The sequence below is a fragment of the Myxocyprinus asiaticus genome, chromosome 9 (genome assembly GCF_019703515.2).
Source record: "Myxocyprinus asiaticus isolate MX2 ecotype Aquarium Trade chromosome 9, UBuf_Myxa_2, whole genome shotgun sequence".
Lineage (NCBI taxonomy): Eukaryota > Metazoa > Chordata > Actinopteri > Cypriniformes > Catostomidae > Myxocyprinus > Myxocyprinus asiaticus.
In genome coordinates this window covers 116137-136613 of record NC_059352.1, presented here as the reverse complement: position 1 = coordinate 136613, position 20477 = coordinate 116137, and the positions used below count along the sequence as shown (strand labels likewise).

Here is a 20477-nt window from a genome sequence, read left to right as displayed (position 1 = left end):
TAAGAGGATTTGTTTTGCAGTGAATTTCTTTACTGAATTAAACTTAATAAAAACTATTTTTTCCCTTTAATTCAGTGAATGTCATTTAGAGGTATTTTTAAAAGATGATTTTGTCCTCTTTATTGTTAGTAAGCACGTTTAATATACAACCTTTTAACTCTGGGCGCAAGCTGAATAATCGGTTAAGAGCTAATGATTAATTGTTGCAATAATCGCCGAATAATCGTTAGATTAATCGATTATCAAAATAATTGTTAGTTGCAGCTCTGGTTCTGAAACAAAACTTTTTCTCATTTACATATAGTCAAACATTTTGGCTATTAAATTAACAGAGTACAAAACTAATGCACTGACACAGATGACGGCATTTCTCCAGATTTAGAATGAGGAGCTTAAAAAAACGTATAACTTCATGCATTTGAATAAAACAATTCAAAAATAAACATTTCACAATGAACATTAGTGCGAGATTTGATTCATACACAAAGTGGTTAATGCAAAATTATTATTTTATCATTAATGTTTTATTTCACATCAAGCTATTTATCTAGATATTATTTTTGTTAATATTATTATTAATTACATTGTAGCATTTGGTTACATTTTGTATTTTGTGTTCTCTCAGACCTGCTTAACTTATATAACATCCATCCGTCCTGCACTTTTGGCTTCTAGCAGGTGAGGAAGCTTTTCAGACAGATGCATAAGTGAGATGAAGCGATGGGCAGGGAAGTAGGATATAGCACAGGGATTGACAGTGTTACTAGGACCATATATTTTGAACAAAAGGACTGAATGGTCACGTAATAATTTAGCACGTGAGCACGACACCAAACTGAATTTAGGGGGCATTTTTGCCCAGAGCCCCCGTTAATCTCCAACCCTGGATGGAGAGATGTAACAGGTGTTTAAGTGTCTCTCTCTTCATCATGCAGCTGGTACACAAAGCATTTTTGCTATTTCTGCCTCTCTTGTTAAATGTGCTGCATTATGACTGATGATCAAGCGCCAAGATATGAAAGGTGTCAAAACTATAGATTGCTCCAGCGTCACGCAATGTTAACAGCTTTGTTATTGTTTACAGGAGCGATGGTTTTATCGTGTCGCTCATTAACGGAGATGCAGTATAATGCCATTTGTATGTCAAATTAACAGGTTTAGAAAATTTTATACATGTGTAACATAAGTTCGGTAACTGTCCGACAAAGCGCTCCCTCACTGCACGCGCTCACACTAAACTCATCAACACTCAACACACTGCTGACAGCTGCACGAGAGAGAGAGAGCGGATTTACTTACGCATCTTATGGAGTTACAGTTTGATACAAATATAAGTTTATTGATTTGATTTGTTCATCCTGTATCTATATTTGTTTAATTCGCAGCTGCACTGTAAAGTGAATAAAAGTGTGCTGAATTTTCCTGCGCTATGAACGTGGAACTTGCTGGAATGATTAAAATTGTGCGCTATACCCGCAATCCCGCGATGAATTTCAGGCTCTGAGATGTGGGGATGATGCTGAAATGTACTGTCCAGTGCTGCAGTTTAAGCACATGTCATCATGATTCAATGATTCGGTTAGTGTGGGTTGGTTAAGTGCTCACAGAACAAATGTGTTTTCAGCTGGTTCTTAAATGTTGAGATGGTTTAAGCAGATCGTGTGGAGGCTGGAAGCTAATTCCACCACAGAGGAACCAGGAAATTTAATGATAGTGAAATGGACTTTGCATCTTTGCGACGGGACCACCAGGCGCCGCTCGTTCATTGACCGCAGAGAGCAAGTTGGGACACAGATATTGAGGAGTAAATTGAATGAAGAGGTTGCTGTTACATTGGCTGTTCTGAAGGCCAAAGCCTTGAATTTAATGTGGGCAGCTACAGGTAGACAGTGAAGTGAAATCAAGATGGTGGTGAGGTGAGCCCTTTTTGGTTGATTTGAAGACCAGATGCACTGCTGCATTCTGGACCATCTGCAGTGGTTCAATTGTGTTAGCTAGGAGGCCAGCCAACAAAGCATTACAGTAGTCCAGTCTTGAAATGACCAGAGCTGGGACCAGGAGCTGTGCAGCATATTCAGGCAGGAAAGGTCTGATTTTGCTGATGATGTAATACGCGAACCTTCAAAACCGGGCGGTTGATGAGATGTTAGCAGTGACGTTAAGCTGGTCATCAACCACCACTGCCAGGTTCCTGGCTGTCCTGGCTGGTGTTAGTGTAGTTGAACCAAGATGAATAATGAGGTTGTGGTCAACAGATGCGTTTGCTGGGATCACTAGGAGTTCTGTCTTGGTAAAGTTGAGCTGAAGGTGGAGTTCCTTCATCCAGGCCGAAATGTCCGAGAGGAAGGCAGAGATATGAGCTGAGACGGTGGGGTCGTCTGGCTGAAACGACAGGTAGAGCTGTGTATCATCCGTATAGCAGTGGTAAAATAAGCCATGTGCCTAAATAATCTATCCGAGTGATGTAGTGTAGATTGAGAAGAGGAGGGGTCCAGGCACTGATCCCTGAGGAACACCAGTGGTCAGCTGGTGGGACTGGGACACCTCTCAAGGTGACCTTAAAAGAACTGCCTGTAAGGTATGACTCAAACCATTCAAACCAGTTCCTGTGATGCCCAGGTAGGGATGCTCGATTATGGCAAAAATCATAATCATGATTATTTTGGTCGATATTGAGATCACGATTATTTAACACTATTACACATTGACTGTGAAAATATCATGCATTTATTGAACTTTTTAACAGTGGATTTCCTTGAACTTAATGTAAACTGCACTGGGTGGGGGAGGAGGCTATTGTCATATGGTAAAAAAAATGTTTTGTTACGTATGGTAGTCAAATAAAGAAAAACCTCCATCGCCATCATTTACAGCAGGGGTGCTCACACTTCTATGGAATAAGATCTACCATGTACAATAAAGACTATACATTATCACATTACCAATATTTCAGTAGTCGGTAGTGAAATATGACGATTCTCAATACCAGCTTCAAAACCACAACAAATAATAAAACTAACTAATATGTTAATTATGGAAGAATGATTTCAAGTTCTCAAGTAATTATTCAAGACTAGTAAACAGTCAGTAATAAAATAACAATAAAAAACAGCAATGAATAGAAATAAAGATAATAGAACAAAAAATACAAATTAAGAAAATTCAGTGCTTTTTTGACAGCTTTAAAAGTTTTTAACAGCAGTAACAAGTATTCAAGGAAACATTCAGAATGAAATGCATAAAACTTCTACTGGTCTTCACTGTTTGATTATAATACATTAATACTTTTTAAGATACTAAAGTTACTCAGTCAAGAGCAGTGAGTGTTTTTCTCGTTTTCATGTTATGGTTGTTCGATTATTATAATGACACACTAGACAGCAGCAGGGTAGGATTGCACCAGATTTCCGTAAGTTCTCGTTTAAGTTGGGATGTAAAGTTCAAACTAATGGCTTAGTAACTACTATTTAGTTTAACTAAGTGCTTAATTTGGTTGCTCCACCTGTTCTTAAGGCAAGACTTAACTAGTAGGTCGTAAGCTCTCCGTAAAGTGATGCGTAGTCGCATAATATGATGTTTACCTGTATTTAAATTTTTTTTGTTTTCCTTTTTTCTCCCTAATTTGGAATGCCCAATTCCCAATGTGCTCTAAGTCCTCGTGGTGGCATAGTGACTCACCTCAATCCGGGTGGTGGAGGACGAGACCGTCAATCCGCGCATCTTATCACGTGGCTTGTTGAGCACATTACCGTGGAGACATAGCGCGTGTGGAGGCTTCACGCTATTCTCCACGGCATCCACGCACAACTCACCACACACCCCACCGAGAGCGAGAACCACATTATAGTGACCACGAGGAGGTTACCCCATGTGACTCTACCCTCCCTAGCAACCGGGTCAATTTAGTTGCTTAGGAGACCTGGCTGGAGTCACTCAGCACGCCCTGGATTCAAACTCGTGACTCCAGGTGTGATGGTCAGTGTCAATACTCGCTGAGATACCCTGACCCCTGACGTTTACCTGTATTGATCCAATAAGCAGCCTTCAAATTTGTACACAAGTGTTAAAAAGCCGTGCATTTTAATTTTATCTTGTTACGGTTGATGTTCAAACCTTGTTTGTTCATGTAACTGTCAGCTGTAATAAATTATATTCCCACTGAAATATGTAATAAAAGTAGATTTAATAAATAATATATTTAGCCTATGTAAATAACATTATTCTGGAACTGTCTAAAATTAATAAGGAGCAATAAATAAATACTAATACAACAGGCTGGAAAAATGGACATTTATTCACTTTAATATCCTATATATTTTGTGTGTGAATCTTGACGCATCCCAGAAAGTGCACCGTTAGATCAGTTTCATGCTGAAGAGCCGCTAAGAAGCAAGTTTATTTTTTATATATATAATATTCTCTCTCATAAATGTCAACAAGTGTAAATATCAAAATCATCATGTGTGTCTAAAGGAATGAAGTCATGTAAAATATGAGCATATTGATGTCATTAAATCAGTCTTATTACGCCTGGTTGCAGGGTTCCATAAATATTTAGTTTCTATGTAGGGTTACGTCCTACCCAACTTTAATGGTGCAATGCTCAAATATTTAGATGAGCATAAATTGTAACTTCGTGCCCATTTACGCCACAACTAGGATAAGTTTTAACTTGGTGCAACTGGCCCCTGGTCTGTTAGCTTACATTTACAAGTCCAAAATTTTAATACAAATCTGCTTTTTTCTCTGCTGTTTGCGTTCACTTTAGATATCACTCTGTGTTTACATAAATGCCCGTCTTGGTGAGGTATTCTGGTCGGAAGTTTTTAGTATAGCTGCTAAAGTAAATGTATGTTGTTTTAAAGGGGATTTAGATGTTATTTTGGAAAACAAGCCAGAAAAGACTAATCAAAAACGTATTGTGTTCCAGTGTATAATGGGGCTAAGACTCCGATCCATCTTTAACTCACAAAAAACAGACTTTCTCTTCTTAATAGAGCTGCGTATTGCCAATTTTCTTCATGATAAGATGCACACAGTGAACGTGACACATAAATTATGATTCACTACGTCGCGAGCCATCACGTTATAATCTAGCTGCAGCAAATGCACGCGTGTGATGAGCGTCCCTGTGCCAGAGGGTGCATCAGCCGGGAGAAGATGCCAGGTTCAGAGTTTACATAACCTGCTTCCTTATTTGAACTTAATAAAGGATGCTTTAAAGATATAACGCCGGGGTGTTTCATTGCGAAACGGAATGCGGCACAATACGTTTTATCTCATCTTGTTTTCATAATTGTTGTAAGCCAAAATCGTAATTGAAAATAAAATTGGATTAATCGCCCGGCCCTATGCCCACGTCGGAGAGGGTGGACAGGAGGATCTGGTTGTTCACTGTGTTGAAAGCAGCAGACGGGTCAAGGAGAATGAGGACAGATGATTTGGAGTTAGCTCTAGACAGTCGCAGGGTTTCAGCTACTGACAAGAGGACAGTCTCCATTGAGTGTTCTTCTTTTGAAGCCAGAATATCGAGTAGGTTGTGTTGATGCTGTAATGCACTGGTGCGGTGCTGCCGTTTGTGTAGGCCTAGATGTTGATGCTAAAATGTGCTACTGCAGTTTGTGCAATTCTGATGTTGTGTGCTCTCTGTAGGTGCTACTCCAGTATTGGGAAGGTCCAGGATGCGTTCATTTCATACAGACAGTCCATTGACAAATCAGAGGCCAGTGCAGATACATGGTGCTCTATAGGGTACGTATATCTGTCAAAACATCCTCATGCCTCACTTTTTCTTTAAAATTCAACAGATTTTTGTTTGCCAAAAATGACGATTCTGTCAACTATTTATCCTCATGTCGTTTCAAGCCACTTATTTGCTTGCTTGTGTAGAATGCAAAAGGAGATTTTTAAGAGAATGTCTGAGCTTCTGTGTACCATAAACAGAAATACACTTCCATATACATCAAATATAGTGCCATTTGATATCACATGAACATGAACATTCTGCAAAAACGTTCCTTTTGTCTTCCAAGGAAGTAAGTCAAAGGGGTTTAGAATGACATGAGGGTGAGTAAATGATGACAGATTTTTTTTTTTTGGGAGAACTATTCCTTTAACAAACATCCAGACCAACGCATTCTCATACTAGCACACCTGACGCTGGTGCATTATGTCCTATTTGTTCTCGTAGCGTGTTGTATCAGCAGCAGAATCAGCCCATGGATGCGTTGCAAGCGTACATCTGCGCTGTGCAGTTGGATCACAGTCACGCCGCAGCCTGGATGGATCTGGGCACGCTTTATGAGTCCTGCAACCAGCCGCAGGATGCCATCAAGTGCTACATTAATGCCACGCGCAGCAAAACCTGCACCAACACCGCTGCGCTGGCTGCACGCATCAAATACCTGCAGGTAAGAGCGACAGCTAACCTGCTATTAAAAGCACACTAAACCCTCCAGACCGACACTCCATGACCCACTCTCTAGACGTGTGGTGGGTATATAGTGTGTATAGGGTATGTTCTGTAGGGGATAAAGCACTCGTCTGGGGCTCTGAGCGTTTTTTCATTGTATGTGGGGCTCATACATGTTCCATTTTTTCTAAATATGTTCAGTTAATTTCTGTCAAAGTTCTTTCACCTTCTTCATTCTTTGTTTGTATGAGTGTGTCAACTGATCAAATATTAATTTCAACTAGAAATAATTTGCATTAATTCAGCTGCAGCCACAGATTTGATTGGCAGTCGTGTGGCGTTCATGCAGCACACGTGTGGCTCTGCTCTGTTTGAACTGTTGCGCCCCACGACATCACATGGCTGTTTAAATGTGTTTTTCACGCGTTTTCGTCCTAGGCTCAGTTCTGTAACCCCCAACACAATAGTCTACAGAGTAAAAGTAAAATGCTTCCTAGTATTGAGGAAGCGTGGAGTCTCCCAATCCCAGCAGAGCTAACGTCCAGACAGGGCATCCAGAGCGCAGGCATGCAGGTGAGATCTGATAGACACACACCTTTTGACCATACACCCCAAGAAATGCCCCTCCCTCTATACACACACACTGCAAACCATGCTCCTGCTCGCATATGATCACACTTGCTTGATAATGGTTCATTTTCACAAATTTAAGGTCAGGATTAATGTTTTTTTGGCTGATTACCTACATTTCCATAAAACATAATAATTTGAAAGTTTTTTTGTGTTTGTGATCAGTAGCGTGGTTTCTCTGTGTGGACTTCAGTAGTTCAGCTCTAGATATTCACATAACTTGGTCAAAAATGTGTTTTTAATAGGTTTATCTTGCAGTTCTCTTAAATTAGCTCTAGATGCCTCCAGAAGAACATTTTAAACATGTCAACACTTCTTTTTCAAATGAGTAAAAAGAGGATTAAAAGACTCTCTTTGCCATTTGTTTTCTCAGGGTTTTGTTTGTGAATGTAGTGTTGCAGTAACACAACAAACACTGACACGATCTGACTTCAGTGGTTTATAGTGTGTGTGTGTGTGTGTGTGTGTGTGCGTTCATTAAAGACACAGTACAATGAGTCGTTCTGTTTCACTCATTGATACTGACTCTCACTCATAATCAGTGTTTATTTATTTGTTCTGTGTTTTGACATCTTTTTCCTCAGTTTTTATTTGTTTGTGTGGGAGGTTGGGCTGTTGCGGTGGCAATGTTTTGGGGCCAAATACCGGTGGACGGTGTTGTACAGTGGGGAGAAAGAGTGCGCAAAATACGTGTTTAAACTGGATCAAACTTTAAATTGTGCATCATTGAACACGAAATAGAAACTGAACCCTTTGTAATATATCACAAAATACTAGGGCTGCCCCCTGATAGTCGACCAAACGTTAGTCGATGAGAAGAGTCTTGGTCGACAAAGTTTTGATTGGTCGCAGAAAAAATAACCGAACAGCGGTATTAGCGCTGGTTGGAAGCTAGGTGGTACTATGGGGTAATTTTCGTTAAGCAGGGTTAGGGTTAATCCTACACAATAAAGCAATTTTTATTTATTTTAACTAAAAATTCAAATGAAACAGAACAAATAAGTGCAATTAAAATGTGTGATGTTCAACTTTTTGAAAGATACTTTTACAACTGTTGTGAAGGGCAATATCTCTCTGGCAACGAACCTTCTTCATCTGTGCATTCTCTACCGGACGGTATTTCATCTGAGAAAATACATCATGTGTGTGAATAAATGCGTTTTGTTCCCTCCATCACGATATATATATATATACAATATCCAATTACATCATCAACACCCCCGGCTGAGGGATCGGTGAATATTCTTGCTTTAGTGATTTTGCATTGAAAATTAAATTAATTTATTTAAAAAATGAAAAACTTAAATCAAATACATTTCTTTTTTTCTCCCAATTTGGAATGCCCAGTTCCCAATGCGCTCTAAGTCCTCGTGGTGGTGTAGTGACTCGCCTCAATCCGGGTGGTGGAGGATGAATCTCAGCTGCCTCCGCGTCTGAGACCGTCAATCCACGCATCTTATCACGTGACTTGTTGAGCATGTTGCCATGGAGACATAGTGCGTGTGGAGGCTTCACGCCATCCACCGAAGCAACCACGCACAACTCACCACGCGCCCCACCGAAAACGAACCACATTATAGCGACCATGAGGAGGTTACCCCATGTGACTCTACCCTCCCTAGCAACCGGGCCAATTTGGTTGCTTAGGAGACCCGGCTGGAGTCACTCAGCACACCCTGGATTCAAACTCACGACTCCAGGTGTGATAGCCGGCGTATTTTACCACTGAGCTACCCAGACCCCGATCGAATACATTTCTAAATTCAAATTGCACTCCAAACGAAACGAAAAAGCAAATAAAAGAATGAAGTGACAAAAGAATAACACATATATAACACATAACCACCTTTCCATTTACCGTCAGACAAGAATCCGTCTAAACATGCAGGCGGAAAATTACTTACACAAATGAAGACATAAAAACAATTCTAAATGTAAACATAATAATGATGATGATGATAATCACTGAAATATAACTCATGGTTGGAGGTGTTTTGGTATTATTTAATGTTTTAATCACAGATGTATAGGCTGCAGAGTTGCGTTCAAAATGAACCGTTCTGTGGAAATAAAGTTGAGATGAGATATCTGAGATCATTTACAGCACTCACAGATGATACTGTTCTTGCAAAACAAAGAAAGAGTGAGAACCTTTTACATACGTGTGTTCCACGAGACTGCACGCCTCCGTATCAGCGTGTCATACATGCGCAGTGTGTTTATTCAAGCACGTGTCTGTGTGTCTACAGGCAAATTATTTTTAATATTTGATAATAATAATAATAGCCTAATAATAATAATAAAAATAATTTAATACATTAATGGGAAAACAAGCCAAATATGGTCTTGACATGGTCAAAGGCATCAGCTATTGATCACTCTGACCATCATTGATCCCCGAGATCGTCTGTCGGCACAATCCTAATGTGCATTTCTCTCTATAAATTAACATAATGTTCAGATAGTCTCCTTGCTGGTTTTTCTGACACATTCAGAGTTATTACCGCTTTTGCCAGTGTCGCTGCGGCTCACTTCGTATGCGCGCTTGTGAAATGTATATTTTAAAGGCTCATTATTACAGTTTAGTATTTCTGTGTAATGTAGAACAGTGTTAGCATTGTTACTTGTTACATTCTTTCTCAGCACTGGAACTCAAACCATTTTCTGATGCCCCCCCCCACCCAATATATATATATATATATATAAGTAATTAAATTAATATCATAAACGTGCGAATGTACAGCTGAACTTGGACGAAGTTGTGCTAGTTGTGAAACTTACGTTGTGAATAGGTCGGCGCGTAACAATGCGCAATGTAGCACAAAATCCTGTGTCTCTAAAAAGACGGGAAATGAATATGTCTCTAGCATGAGGACTAGACAACACAGTCACAAAGGATCCAGTTGTTTACTATACTCGTTTGCTTTTATTTCAGATTTTCACAAAGTCTTATCAGTTGATACATTTATGTGCACATCACCACCGGTGGGGCGGTTGTCATGGTGATCCTAGCAGCACTAGTGGGAGGGTTAATGTTATTTGCGTTGTGTATAATATTATTGTTTTCTGCATTAGAGTCTATGGCAGCCCTAGAATAGTGTGATAAAAACGTATGAAAGTCAAATCTGAGCAAATGTTTAGTCCACCTCTCAAACTCTGTAACCACCAACAACAGTTTAAAGTTTCTTGCACATTTTCTCAGAGTCCGCGCATTATTTGGCTCATGCCAAGTTAGTGTTGAACTTCCACCGCACTAGATTTATGACAAAAATGTCAAACTTGTTCTAGAGCTGTAACCGGATCTGCCAAATTTGAGTCAAAATCAGACCGTGTCAATAAAGTTATTAGACTCTTTTTAATAGAATTGTTTGACAGCACCACCTACTATCGAAATGGTTTCATGTATCTTTGGGGCCTGCAGAATACTATGTTTATCATTTTTTCATGATCCTTGGAAGTTGTGTACAGTTTCTTTGCAGCGACCCCAATTTTCATGATTCAAAAGTTTCAGATCATACTCGGCAAACTTTACGAAAACCACAGAATGCCTCGAAAATCACCATGCTGTGACCAAACAAATCTGTTGTGCCGTTCAGAGGTGCTGATGGTGTGCTAGAGCCGTAATCACTGTAATTCTGTTCTTGGATCTGTGGTTTGTTAATGATTATTTGTTTAAACTTCTTTAATGGGTACATTTGTCATCTGGGCTAATATAAGCTTTTCTTTCTAGTTTCTCTTGTTTTTTATCAGCTGTGTGACAAACTCGCTGCAGCTGAAGTGAAGCTGCAAATCTCTCCAAAAATCAACTGAAACACACCATCTTCATTGGGTTTGGTGCTGACATCATCACTCTCTCTCTCTCTCTTTCTCTCTCTCTCTATGGCACCTGACTCTCTTCCCACGGTTTGTCTCAGGCGTGTAAGCCTCACCCCGGGTCATCGGGGGGGTCTCATGGCTCTGGTCACTCGCTGCCGCCTCATGAGAAACCGCTGGACCAGGTCAATGGTCAGTCCAGCCCGGCCAAGAAGAAACGGACCGTCAGCCCTGCAAAGGTTTGTGTGAGCGCTCATAAACTGATGTCATTATATGAGTGATGTGTTCGTTTAGTTAGGGATAATGTACAGTCAGTCGGTTGTTATCACAAACCTGATCCTGATCACCCTGAAGGGGTGTATTTTAACAATCAACTGAATGTACATTATGTACTGTAACACTGTGTATTATGTACAATGAACTATTAGCCAAATAAATAGTCAATTAAATTTTGATTTGCATTGAAACTGTTATTATGTGAGATGAAATCACTGAACAGCTGAATTCCACCTCCGGTTTGGGACGGAGTTCTGTTGGTGTTTATTTAGTAAATAATGACCATCTGACTGCTCATTATCCTGCTTATTACAAAACTACTTGCCAAAGAAATCAATAACTGGACATGAAACATTGAGCTGAAATTATTTTGTTAGCTCACTTGTAGTCAGTGATCCGAGAAGTTGAAGATGACTCAAAATACCCGTATGACCCGTCTGAAGCACCTTAATCCACAGATGTGCGGTTGTTATTCAGAAAAATCAGACTGCTAGATGGTGCCATTGATCAATCAGAATCAAGTATTCCAGAGACCCGTTTAATACATATTATTAATTGTTTATATGCGTGTTGTGTCACTCATCAGAGTTCAGAGTCGTGGAGCAGCAGTCCAGCACAAACACAAACTCCAAACTGGTACCTGTCACCTCAGAAGCTGCAGGTAAGTTCATTTAAAACTGTCTGAAAGCTGCAGTGTGTAATTTCTGCACCACTTGCATCACCAGACAGACTGTCTTAAAAGATACACACATGCCCGTCTGCTATTGGTCAATCCAACAGATAGTCCTGCCCTAAACTCACACCATTGGTTAAGTCAATGTTGCTGTGTCATTTCACTTAAGCAATGTTTTGAACGTGTCACAGTGTTGAGACTCTTCAGGAAGTATTTGAACATTGAAACAATGACACACTCATCTTTATGAACGAGTGCTTCGTTTTAGTTGAGTATCGCCAACCTCCCTTCACATGGCATTACATATGTCATGATTCAATACATTGTGATGCATCTCATTATCATAACTGTATCATGATAGAAACTGCACTGAACACATGAGAGACCCAGTCACACGCCTTTCACACGTCTCTGATATTCAAGCATCTACTTCATTATTAAACTGTTAGGGTTGATATGAAAGACAACAATAAAAACTAGCGATATATTTATCTAAATTATTGAGACAAAGTTATGAGAAGTATCGTGATATATTATTATGATTGTATCAGCACTAAGGCTCGATATACTTCATGCAAAATAGAAGATTTAACGGATGTGATGTCATTTAAAAAAAATCTGGCCAGAAAGGTGTATTTGATTTTGTATTGGTGGTTCATAACAGCATGCCAGCACAAACTGTCAGGAAAACTTAAAAACCTTAATTCTGCTAATGGTCCCCAACATCGGTAGGTGTAACCATGAAAATTATGAACACCAGCGTAAAGATCTACATCTGGATGATCATTCACGTAGAGGCATTTTCCAAGATCATGTGGTGTGTGTGCCGCAGACCTCAAGCCACAAGAACAAAATCGATCTGTGATCCCACCATCGGGCCAATAACTCCGAAGCGTTGCCCAAAAACCCACCCTTAATACACCACTGTGGTGCCAATGTCACACACCCCTCCCATTTGATAAGCAAGAGGGAAACTCAAGCTGAGGTATCATGTTATCTAGAATATTGAGTTTACATCGAATGTACACAGCAAGATAAGTTAGCGTTGACAACTCATCGACTGTAACTGCCGTGATGTCCCAAGTGCTTTCTCCACTACCAGTGGGACGATGTCCCAGCACACCATCTATGAAAGTTCACCGAACCTTGGAAAGTAATTTCTTTCTTTATAATATCATTTTAACGGATTTGTACTGTGCCTGCATTTATTTTTATTTTTTCCCGAACCTGTACCGTTGTGCGCTGAATACACAACCTTTGAAGTTCGATGAAACTCCACCTTTGAAACTGAACCCACCTCAATCCCCGGTTGGCCTTGTTTGGCCCAAGGGTAATCGGTGGGCCAAAAGCCATTGGCCCAGACAAAGCCCCGAGGAGGCGTGATGGAGCCCCGGAAGTGGCGGTGAGGAACGCAACTGGCCCTGGCTCAGTCTTCGCTCGGTTAATTTGCAGGTGGTGTTCTGAAAGGCTGAGGAGTGTTTGTTCTTAATCTGTTTATTCACTGAAAGATTCTCTCTCTCTCTCTCTCTCTCTCTCTCTCTCTCAGTTGTTGGAGCAGTTGCGGGTGAATCGTGCAGCTCTGAAGCCTGCGCAGCTTCAGATGTTGGAGCAGTTGGAGGCTCAGCTGTCAGCCATGAATCTGCACCAGCAGCAGGTACAGCAGAACCAGATGATTCCAGAAACAGTGGCATTTCAAAAATACATGATTGAAAAGCGATTTACGGACAGACATTGATGTTTTAGTTTTTATATTGAGGTTGATAGTTTTCATATTTCTGTTGATTCTGCCTGCAGATGCGTCTCAGCTCGTCAGGTCAGATTCGACCCTCTCTCGCCAACGGCCCCTCAGCCGAATCATCACTGCCTGCTCACACTGCTCCTCGCAGCCCGGCCCTGAGACTGCCCTGTAATGCCCCATCTCTGACCAACGGGCCCTTCCTGCCCAGCCCCGCCTCCCACACTGGCCCCCAGCCCCCCCATTCGGTCGGCAATAATCACACACCAGGAAGCAGAAGTAATGGAGACGTGCCTTACCTGCAGCCCAACACACTACCTCACAACTGCACAAGCCCAGGAGACGTGTGGAAGAGCCAGCAGCATCTGAACTCCACTCAGGTCCGTTTCTGATCTCATCACAGTCTGCGGTCAAATTATTGTCTGATAACATGTGGAGTAGCTTGTTTTTAAACATAGCAATTGTCTGTTCCACCCCACAATCACACATTGACCCTGTTTACAGTGCCGTTCTGAAACGTCATGTAAATGTGAATACCGTTTTCCTTATGCCGTTTAAAGAATTAAGAGAGAGCGGTTTAACGCATCTAGGTTTCTCCCAGAGAACGCAGCTCATTTGGGCATGTAAACATGTCATTCTTAGGATTCTGAAGAGTGCACATACATGCCAGAGTATGCCGTAAGAGGAAAACCTCACTATTGCAGCACAATGCTGCTTTAGGCCACGATGGAAAGTTAAAGAAACAAACACAGCAGCAACTGTGGAACTTCTGGAAATTATGTTGCTGTGGAGAACTGGCCAAGCTCTATCTATACAGTAGTAAAGAGTACGCCACTCACACCGTGCATGTGAACTTGAAGTGCCTTGATGAGCGCAGTTCTATTTGGTGTTTTGATGTATTTCCTACTGAAACAAAGTTTCAATTCTTGAAACTTTTTTTTAGAAAATAGCCAATAGGCTTTAGTTTACATCGAAGCACACATGCACGCTCCTCTCCACCATGCTGCTAATGTTAGAGGCGCTTGCAGGGGAAACTGAGAATCTCGATACCGGCCAGCTTTACCACTGACTTGTGAAATTGATGATGACCTAACTGACAACATTAAAACATAACCAGCCCACAAAAGCACACAGCATGTCAAGGTCTTTGCTTAAGACGAAGCTGGAGCTGTTGTGAAAATCTAATGCAGATGAATAAGAAACAAGTGAGTAAAAGATCACAGTATTTTTTTAAAGCTGGCATTATTCTAAAGTACTGTGTCTTGGGATGTGCAGCACAAAAAGTGTTCTTTATCCTTTATATTTAGTGTATAGTGCTTCAAAATGTTAAAATATGAAGAAACTCCTCCCGCTTGTTTCATTCAGAAGTGATCACCTCTGGAAACATTCAGCCCTGAAATGCCTCGAACACAACTCTGAATTTGCTGTTATTCCTTAACTGTAACCAAGTTATTTTTGGGCAGGAAACAGGGTTTTGGGAGGGAAACAGCTGCAAATACACCCCCTTCATCTCAATGCCAGGTTTGTGTACATGACAGGCTCTTGAAAAGATTAAAACTGACTAAAAACGTTTGACTATTGGCTTCCGTGTGGTGTCCCATACGTCAGAAGAGTAAGGTCAAATAAAGTCAGAAATGTTTTTAGAAAAAAACAAATATGCATGAACGAATCATTCACAATAAGACCAGTAACCTGCAAGAAGAAAATAAATAGGGTCAGTTAAAGGTGCTGTAAGTGATTTATTTTATTTATTTATTTTTTTTCTTCATGGAGAGGTATGCAACAAATGTTCCTACTCCCTGAAAGATACTACTGAAATAAGTGAGATATCTCACCGGTCTCTGTGACAGATCTAGACTCTGTAAACAACAAATAAAAATGTGTCCGCGGACAATGACACTTTTCACCCGTCAATCATTTTGCACGTTCTCATAGTATTGTAGTTTTAGTGAATTATTGAGGCTTAATGCCATTTTTATGCCGTGTTGTTCATAACAGTTGTCAGTTGAGGGCGCTATTTTACTGCTGTTGCTTTTAACAACCGTTTCTGCACGATGTCTGTCTCAAAGCGCATTTGGTATCTTTGGAGGGTGGGGTTTTGGAAAGAGGGGGTGTGGCTAATTCAGCGGCTCATCTTGTGGAAGTAGAACGGCTAAAATCGCTTACAGCACCTTTAAAGAAGCTTTCTCTCAATAAACTGCTTTCTGACATCCATGTAAATGAGCTCAGTGTAGTGTTGACTGTATCAAACTCAACCATTTCACCTTGTTTGCAGAGTTGTAAGAGAAATATGAAACAAATATTATTTATGTGAATTAAAAGTTTAGCAATAATTTACTTTAATTTGCGAACCTCATATAAAATGGTTCAAATACCATTTAGTTTGACAAACTAAATTTTCTGAGGGTGAAGCACCTCCTTTCACTGACTATTTATGAAAATGAACAATAAGTTGACATTTTTAACATTTTCAACCCATAATCTTTTCTTTATAGAAAACTGGAAATCTTAAAGTTAGAGTTTTGCGTTATTTGTTGCTGATGCCAAACAATTGGTAAAGAACAGCACAGAATATGTTATCACTAACAGATGTGAACACAGTTCAGTCCATATGGACTTTAGTGAGGTGAGAAGACCGTATATGACACACAACCTCTCGTGTGTCAGCGCTGTTATATTCACCTCATGTTCATGCATCTCTCTCTCTCTCTGTAGGGGCTTCAGAAGAGTCAGGGGTCTCGGTGGGCGTGTCCTAATGAAGACCGATCTCTCTCTTCCAGCGCTTCGGCCGACGGCCCTCACAATCAGGTTGGACATTCCGCCACGACCCCCAGAGACCCCTCGGTGCCAGCTGTCAATCATTTTTCCTCACCCTCCCCTTCCTCCGCGTCCTCGCCCGCCTCTTCCTCGTCGCACACAGCTACCTCAGGTGCTCCACCCGGCACCGCCCCGACCAAAGAGAGCGCCACCCCGCAGGGCAATGGCTCCACTGCCACCAACCACCACAGTCCCCACCGCTCGCCCACACTCACGCCCGCCTCGCCCGCCACTCGTTCCGCAGACAATCCGCAGCTCTCTGCTCTTCAGGGTGGGAAGGATGGTCTTGCTGCAGCTTCCAGGATCAATCATGTCCACTCAAGCGCCACGTCTTCGCCTGCCTCCGCCCTGTCCACCGCATCCCCTTCACCGCGCTCCGTAGAGCCCGCGAGCATCCTTAACAAACCGGGCTCTTCCGCGCCCGGACCGCCGCCCGCAGTCACCATGAATGGTAGTGGAGGCGGAGCCTGTTCAGAAGATTCTCAGAGCCCGCTGAAGGTGGAGCCGCCTGAACTCTTCATCAAAGAACCTCACAGACCCACCCACTCGTCATCCACCCTGTCAATTTACCCCACATCAGCTGATGTCCTGAAGGCCTGCAGGTCAGTTCGGACACATATAAACTTCTGATGAACTGACATTCTGGGCACACTGGGCCAAAACATTAAAGCCAAAAATACTCGTTTTAAATTGTGGTTTGTTTAGGATTATTATGAATATTAGAAAATATTTTTAAATCTGTGTTTTTCATTTGATCCAACTAATCTCTAAGGTCCAGTAATTTTTTTCAATGTTGTATAAATAAAATGACAAGTTCAGTGTAATGATGCTGTAAAACTGATTTTAAACAGTATTTCTGTTTAAGCAGATGCTTCTGTTACTGTATGACGTGCAGAATACTCACAATGATCTCACAATAACTTTTATTGGCCAGTAGAATCACACGTGTGTTCTAGTATAAAACACGAGTCCTTTGAAATACATAACTAATGCATGTGACTGAATGTATTAATGATGCTAAGGACTTCAGTAATGATGACTTTTGCATTTCAAATTCGGCTGACAAATGCAACATTTTCAGTGTGAGGCAAATTTCATTGCATATTTAATAAGGAAGTGTGTGTTTACAGGAATCTTGGTAAGAATGGTCTGTCGAGCAGTAGTATCCTGCTGAATAAATGTCCACCGCCACGTCTTCCTCCGCCCCCTTCACCCCCGCTGCCTAAAGACAAACTCAACCCCCCCACGCCCAGCATCTATGTGAGAACAACACCAGTTTACTGTTTTGCCTGCATGAGATTCATGTGATTCCTGCATCAGAGCGGTGATGTGCGTTTTATATTGTGTGTGTTTTTCAGCTGGAGAATAAACGAGACGCGTTCTTCCCGCCACTACATCAGTTCTGCACAAACCCGTCCAATCCCGTCACTGTCATACGCGGCCTCGCTGGAGCACTCAAACTAGGTTTGACCTGTAACGCGCGCGCGCACACACACACACGCACGCACACACTGGCCAAGAACAAACTGACAGGCCACACCTGGATTCTTTGTGTGGTTACTCATTTCTCTGTGGTTTCCATGGCAACAAGAAAACTCACCTGAATAAAAGCTGAGTCGCTTCATTGGCGCTCAGAGCTCAAGGACGTCTGATGAGTTTGTGTGATTTACAGCTCACACTAGTGTTGAAGTTATATAGCAGATACATGTGCAATAATTTATCACGATTGTCACGTTATCAAAAACCTTTTAGCTGTTAAATGATAATATTTCAAACAGTAGTTTTGTTTCTGGTTGGTATTTCTAAAATGTATTTGTCATGCCTGTCTGTCAGCATGTCATCATTGATGGAGCGCTCAGAGTTCACATGGAAAACCCGGCAATATCAGGGAATTTTAGGATTGTGATTTCCAGGCCTGGAAAATTCATAGAAAGAAAACATTTTAAAATCTGCAGAGGTGAGACCAAGTCTTTGCATTCAAGTCCCAAGTCCTCAACTTTAAGCATCAAGTTTTAAACAATTTATTAGTGCTTTTTGCCCAAATTAGTGTCCAAGTATTAATTACTATATTAATTACACCCTCCACAGTATTAGCACAATGTGTGGACTTTTCAGATGACCCCTTACCCACTGTAGGCAAAATGTCCTACTTGATGTTAAATTAACAATCTAGAATGATTTAGCCGTGACACCATCTGACCAGTTTAAAGTGAAATGATGCGTCCCATACCGAATCAATACGGGACACAATTTATCCCATATTGATCATTTCATCTTTAAATACAGGACTATCCCATATGGCAACCCTATCTTCCTTGAATCTTTAGCTGGTTTCAGCAATGAGGCGTGTAAAATAATTCACACCAAAACTGTACTTGCAGTGCACTGAGCTCTGTGTAATTAAGTAGCTAGCTAACACGATAAGTTAAATGCTACTGACCATAGCTGATGAGTAGCAGTAACAAACTTACCTCTGAGTTTTCAGATGCCACACAAAAATTGGATGTTGATGACACATTTGTAATTTTTTAACCACAGATTATACATGTTGCAATCATTTTGTTGTCTTTGATATTGTATTCTTTATATCCAAATTACCTTTGGTATCATTTTGGCTGTCATCCTTGAATGCGCAAGTCCTGCTGGTTGAGTCAAGCTACTAAAGTCCACAACCCTGAAAATCAGAGTATAATTTTTCCCATTATGATCAGCTCTAAATATTTCACCAGCTATATTTTGCTCTTCCCTGAGTGTGTGTGTACAGTCGAACTCACAATCCAGTGTGAACCGTCAGTCTGTCTGTCATTAGTACACAACTAAATATAATCATTTAAATCTGTAAATTACAGTGAGTGGAACCTGAGATACAAATAAAAATTCCCCTCAGTCATTTCAATACAATGATGAAATAAAAATAGATCAAATGGATAAAAAAAATTCCCTGTTCAGAAATCATGAACTTTAGGAAAGCTCATTTAAATTCAAGAGTTGTCATCTGTAGACTGATGTTCATCTCTCTTCGTTCATTCTCTCTCTCTCTCTCTGCAGATTTGGGCCTGTTCTCTACTAAGACGCTGGTGGAGGCGAATCCAGAGCACCTGGTGGAGGTGCGGACGCAGCTGTGTCAGCCGGCCGATGAGAACTGGGACGTGAGCGGCACAAGGAAACAGTGGCGCTGCGAGAGCAGTCGATCATACACCACCATCGCAAAATACGCGCAGTATCAGGCCGCATCCTTCCAGGAGTCACTGCGGGTGCGCCACATGATCACAGTTATCACATTACAGTAGATTAGTGTTAGTGTCAGTGTGGGATTTAATGTGATTGTATTTCAGGAAGAGAATGAGAAGAAAGGCCAGAAGGATCTGTCGGACTCTGAAATGACATCATCAGATTCGTGAGTGTCAATCAAACATGTCGTCACTCTTGATCTGTGTGCGTTTCATCTGCAGCGAGATAAATCTGCTGTTTTCTTTCTGTTTCAGTGTCTCCAGGAGGCAGAAGGGTCCTTTCAAACAAATCAAGTTTGGCACCAACATCGACGTGTCCGATGAGAAGAAGTAAGTCTTACTGAAAGTTTGCAGTATTTGTGTAGTGAGAGAGATTTCACAGAATAACAGGAATGTTCCGCTCAACAGCATTTGTGGCATAATGTCCATTGCCACTGAAAATAATTTCCACTCATCCTTCAGTTTAAACACACATGTTGGTTTTGAAGTGAACTGCACTAGCGTTACAGCAGAGATGTACAGACATTGTTCTGATTGGTGATAGATATGCAAAGTATTTGTTTGTATAATGAGGCCACAAACTGAGAATCATATGAATTAAACAAGTCAGCTCGTAGAGTAACTAGTTAACTGTGTCGTGAAGTCTGAAAGTTGCACAAGAGGTTTTGGAAATTATTATTATTATTATTATTATTTTTATTTTTTATCTGAGAGAATAAATCCTCCTCCAGTTGAGTTACACACACACACACACACACACATACATACACACACACAATCACACACAATCAAACACACACAATCACACACACAGAATCACACACAAACACTTAAACACACAAAAACACACAATCTCACACACACACACACACACACACACATACATACATA

General features: G+C 41.0%; 1 protein-coding gene across 2 annotated transcripts in view; it reads left to right on the top strand.

Moving 5' to 3' along the window:
* The window catches only part of kdm6al (lysine (K)-specific demethylase 6A, like), a 54452-nt gene that overhangs the window by 20608 nt on the left and 13367 nt on the right, over nucleotides 1–20477 (top strand). Inside the window, exons 11-23 of one of the 2 annotated variants that reach the window (XM_051706049.1) lie at nucleotides 5653–5751; nucleotides 6191–6410; nucleotides 6851–6985; nucleotides 10957–11094; nucleotides 11718–11792; nucleotides 13351–13458; nucleotides 13599–13919; nucleotides 16255–16958; nucleotides 17487–17616; nucleotides 17715–17820; nucleotides 19405–19610; nucleotides 19692–19753; nucleotides 19842–19916. In XM_051706049.1, the coding sequence (XP_051562009.1) occupies nucleotides 5653–5751; nucleotides 6191–6410; nucleotides 6851–6985; nucleotides 10957–11094; nucleotides 11718–11792; nucleotides 13351–13458; nucleotides 13599–13919; nucleotides 16255–16958; nucleotides 17487–17616; nucleotides 17715–17820; nucleotides 19405–19610; nucleotides 19692–19753; nucleotides 19842–19916 (2379 nt within the window). The remainder of the gene's footprint in view (nucleotides 1–5652; nucleotides 5752–6190; nucleotides 6411–6850; nucleotides 6986–10956; nucleotides 11095–11717; nucleotides 11793–13350; nucleotides 13459–13598; nucleotides 13920–16254; nucleotides 16959–17486; nucleotides 17617–17714; nucleotides 17821–19404; nucleotides 19611–19691; nucleotides 19754–19841; nucleotides 19917–20477) is intronic. The other variant, XM_051706050.1, reaches the window with a different exon arrangement.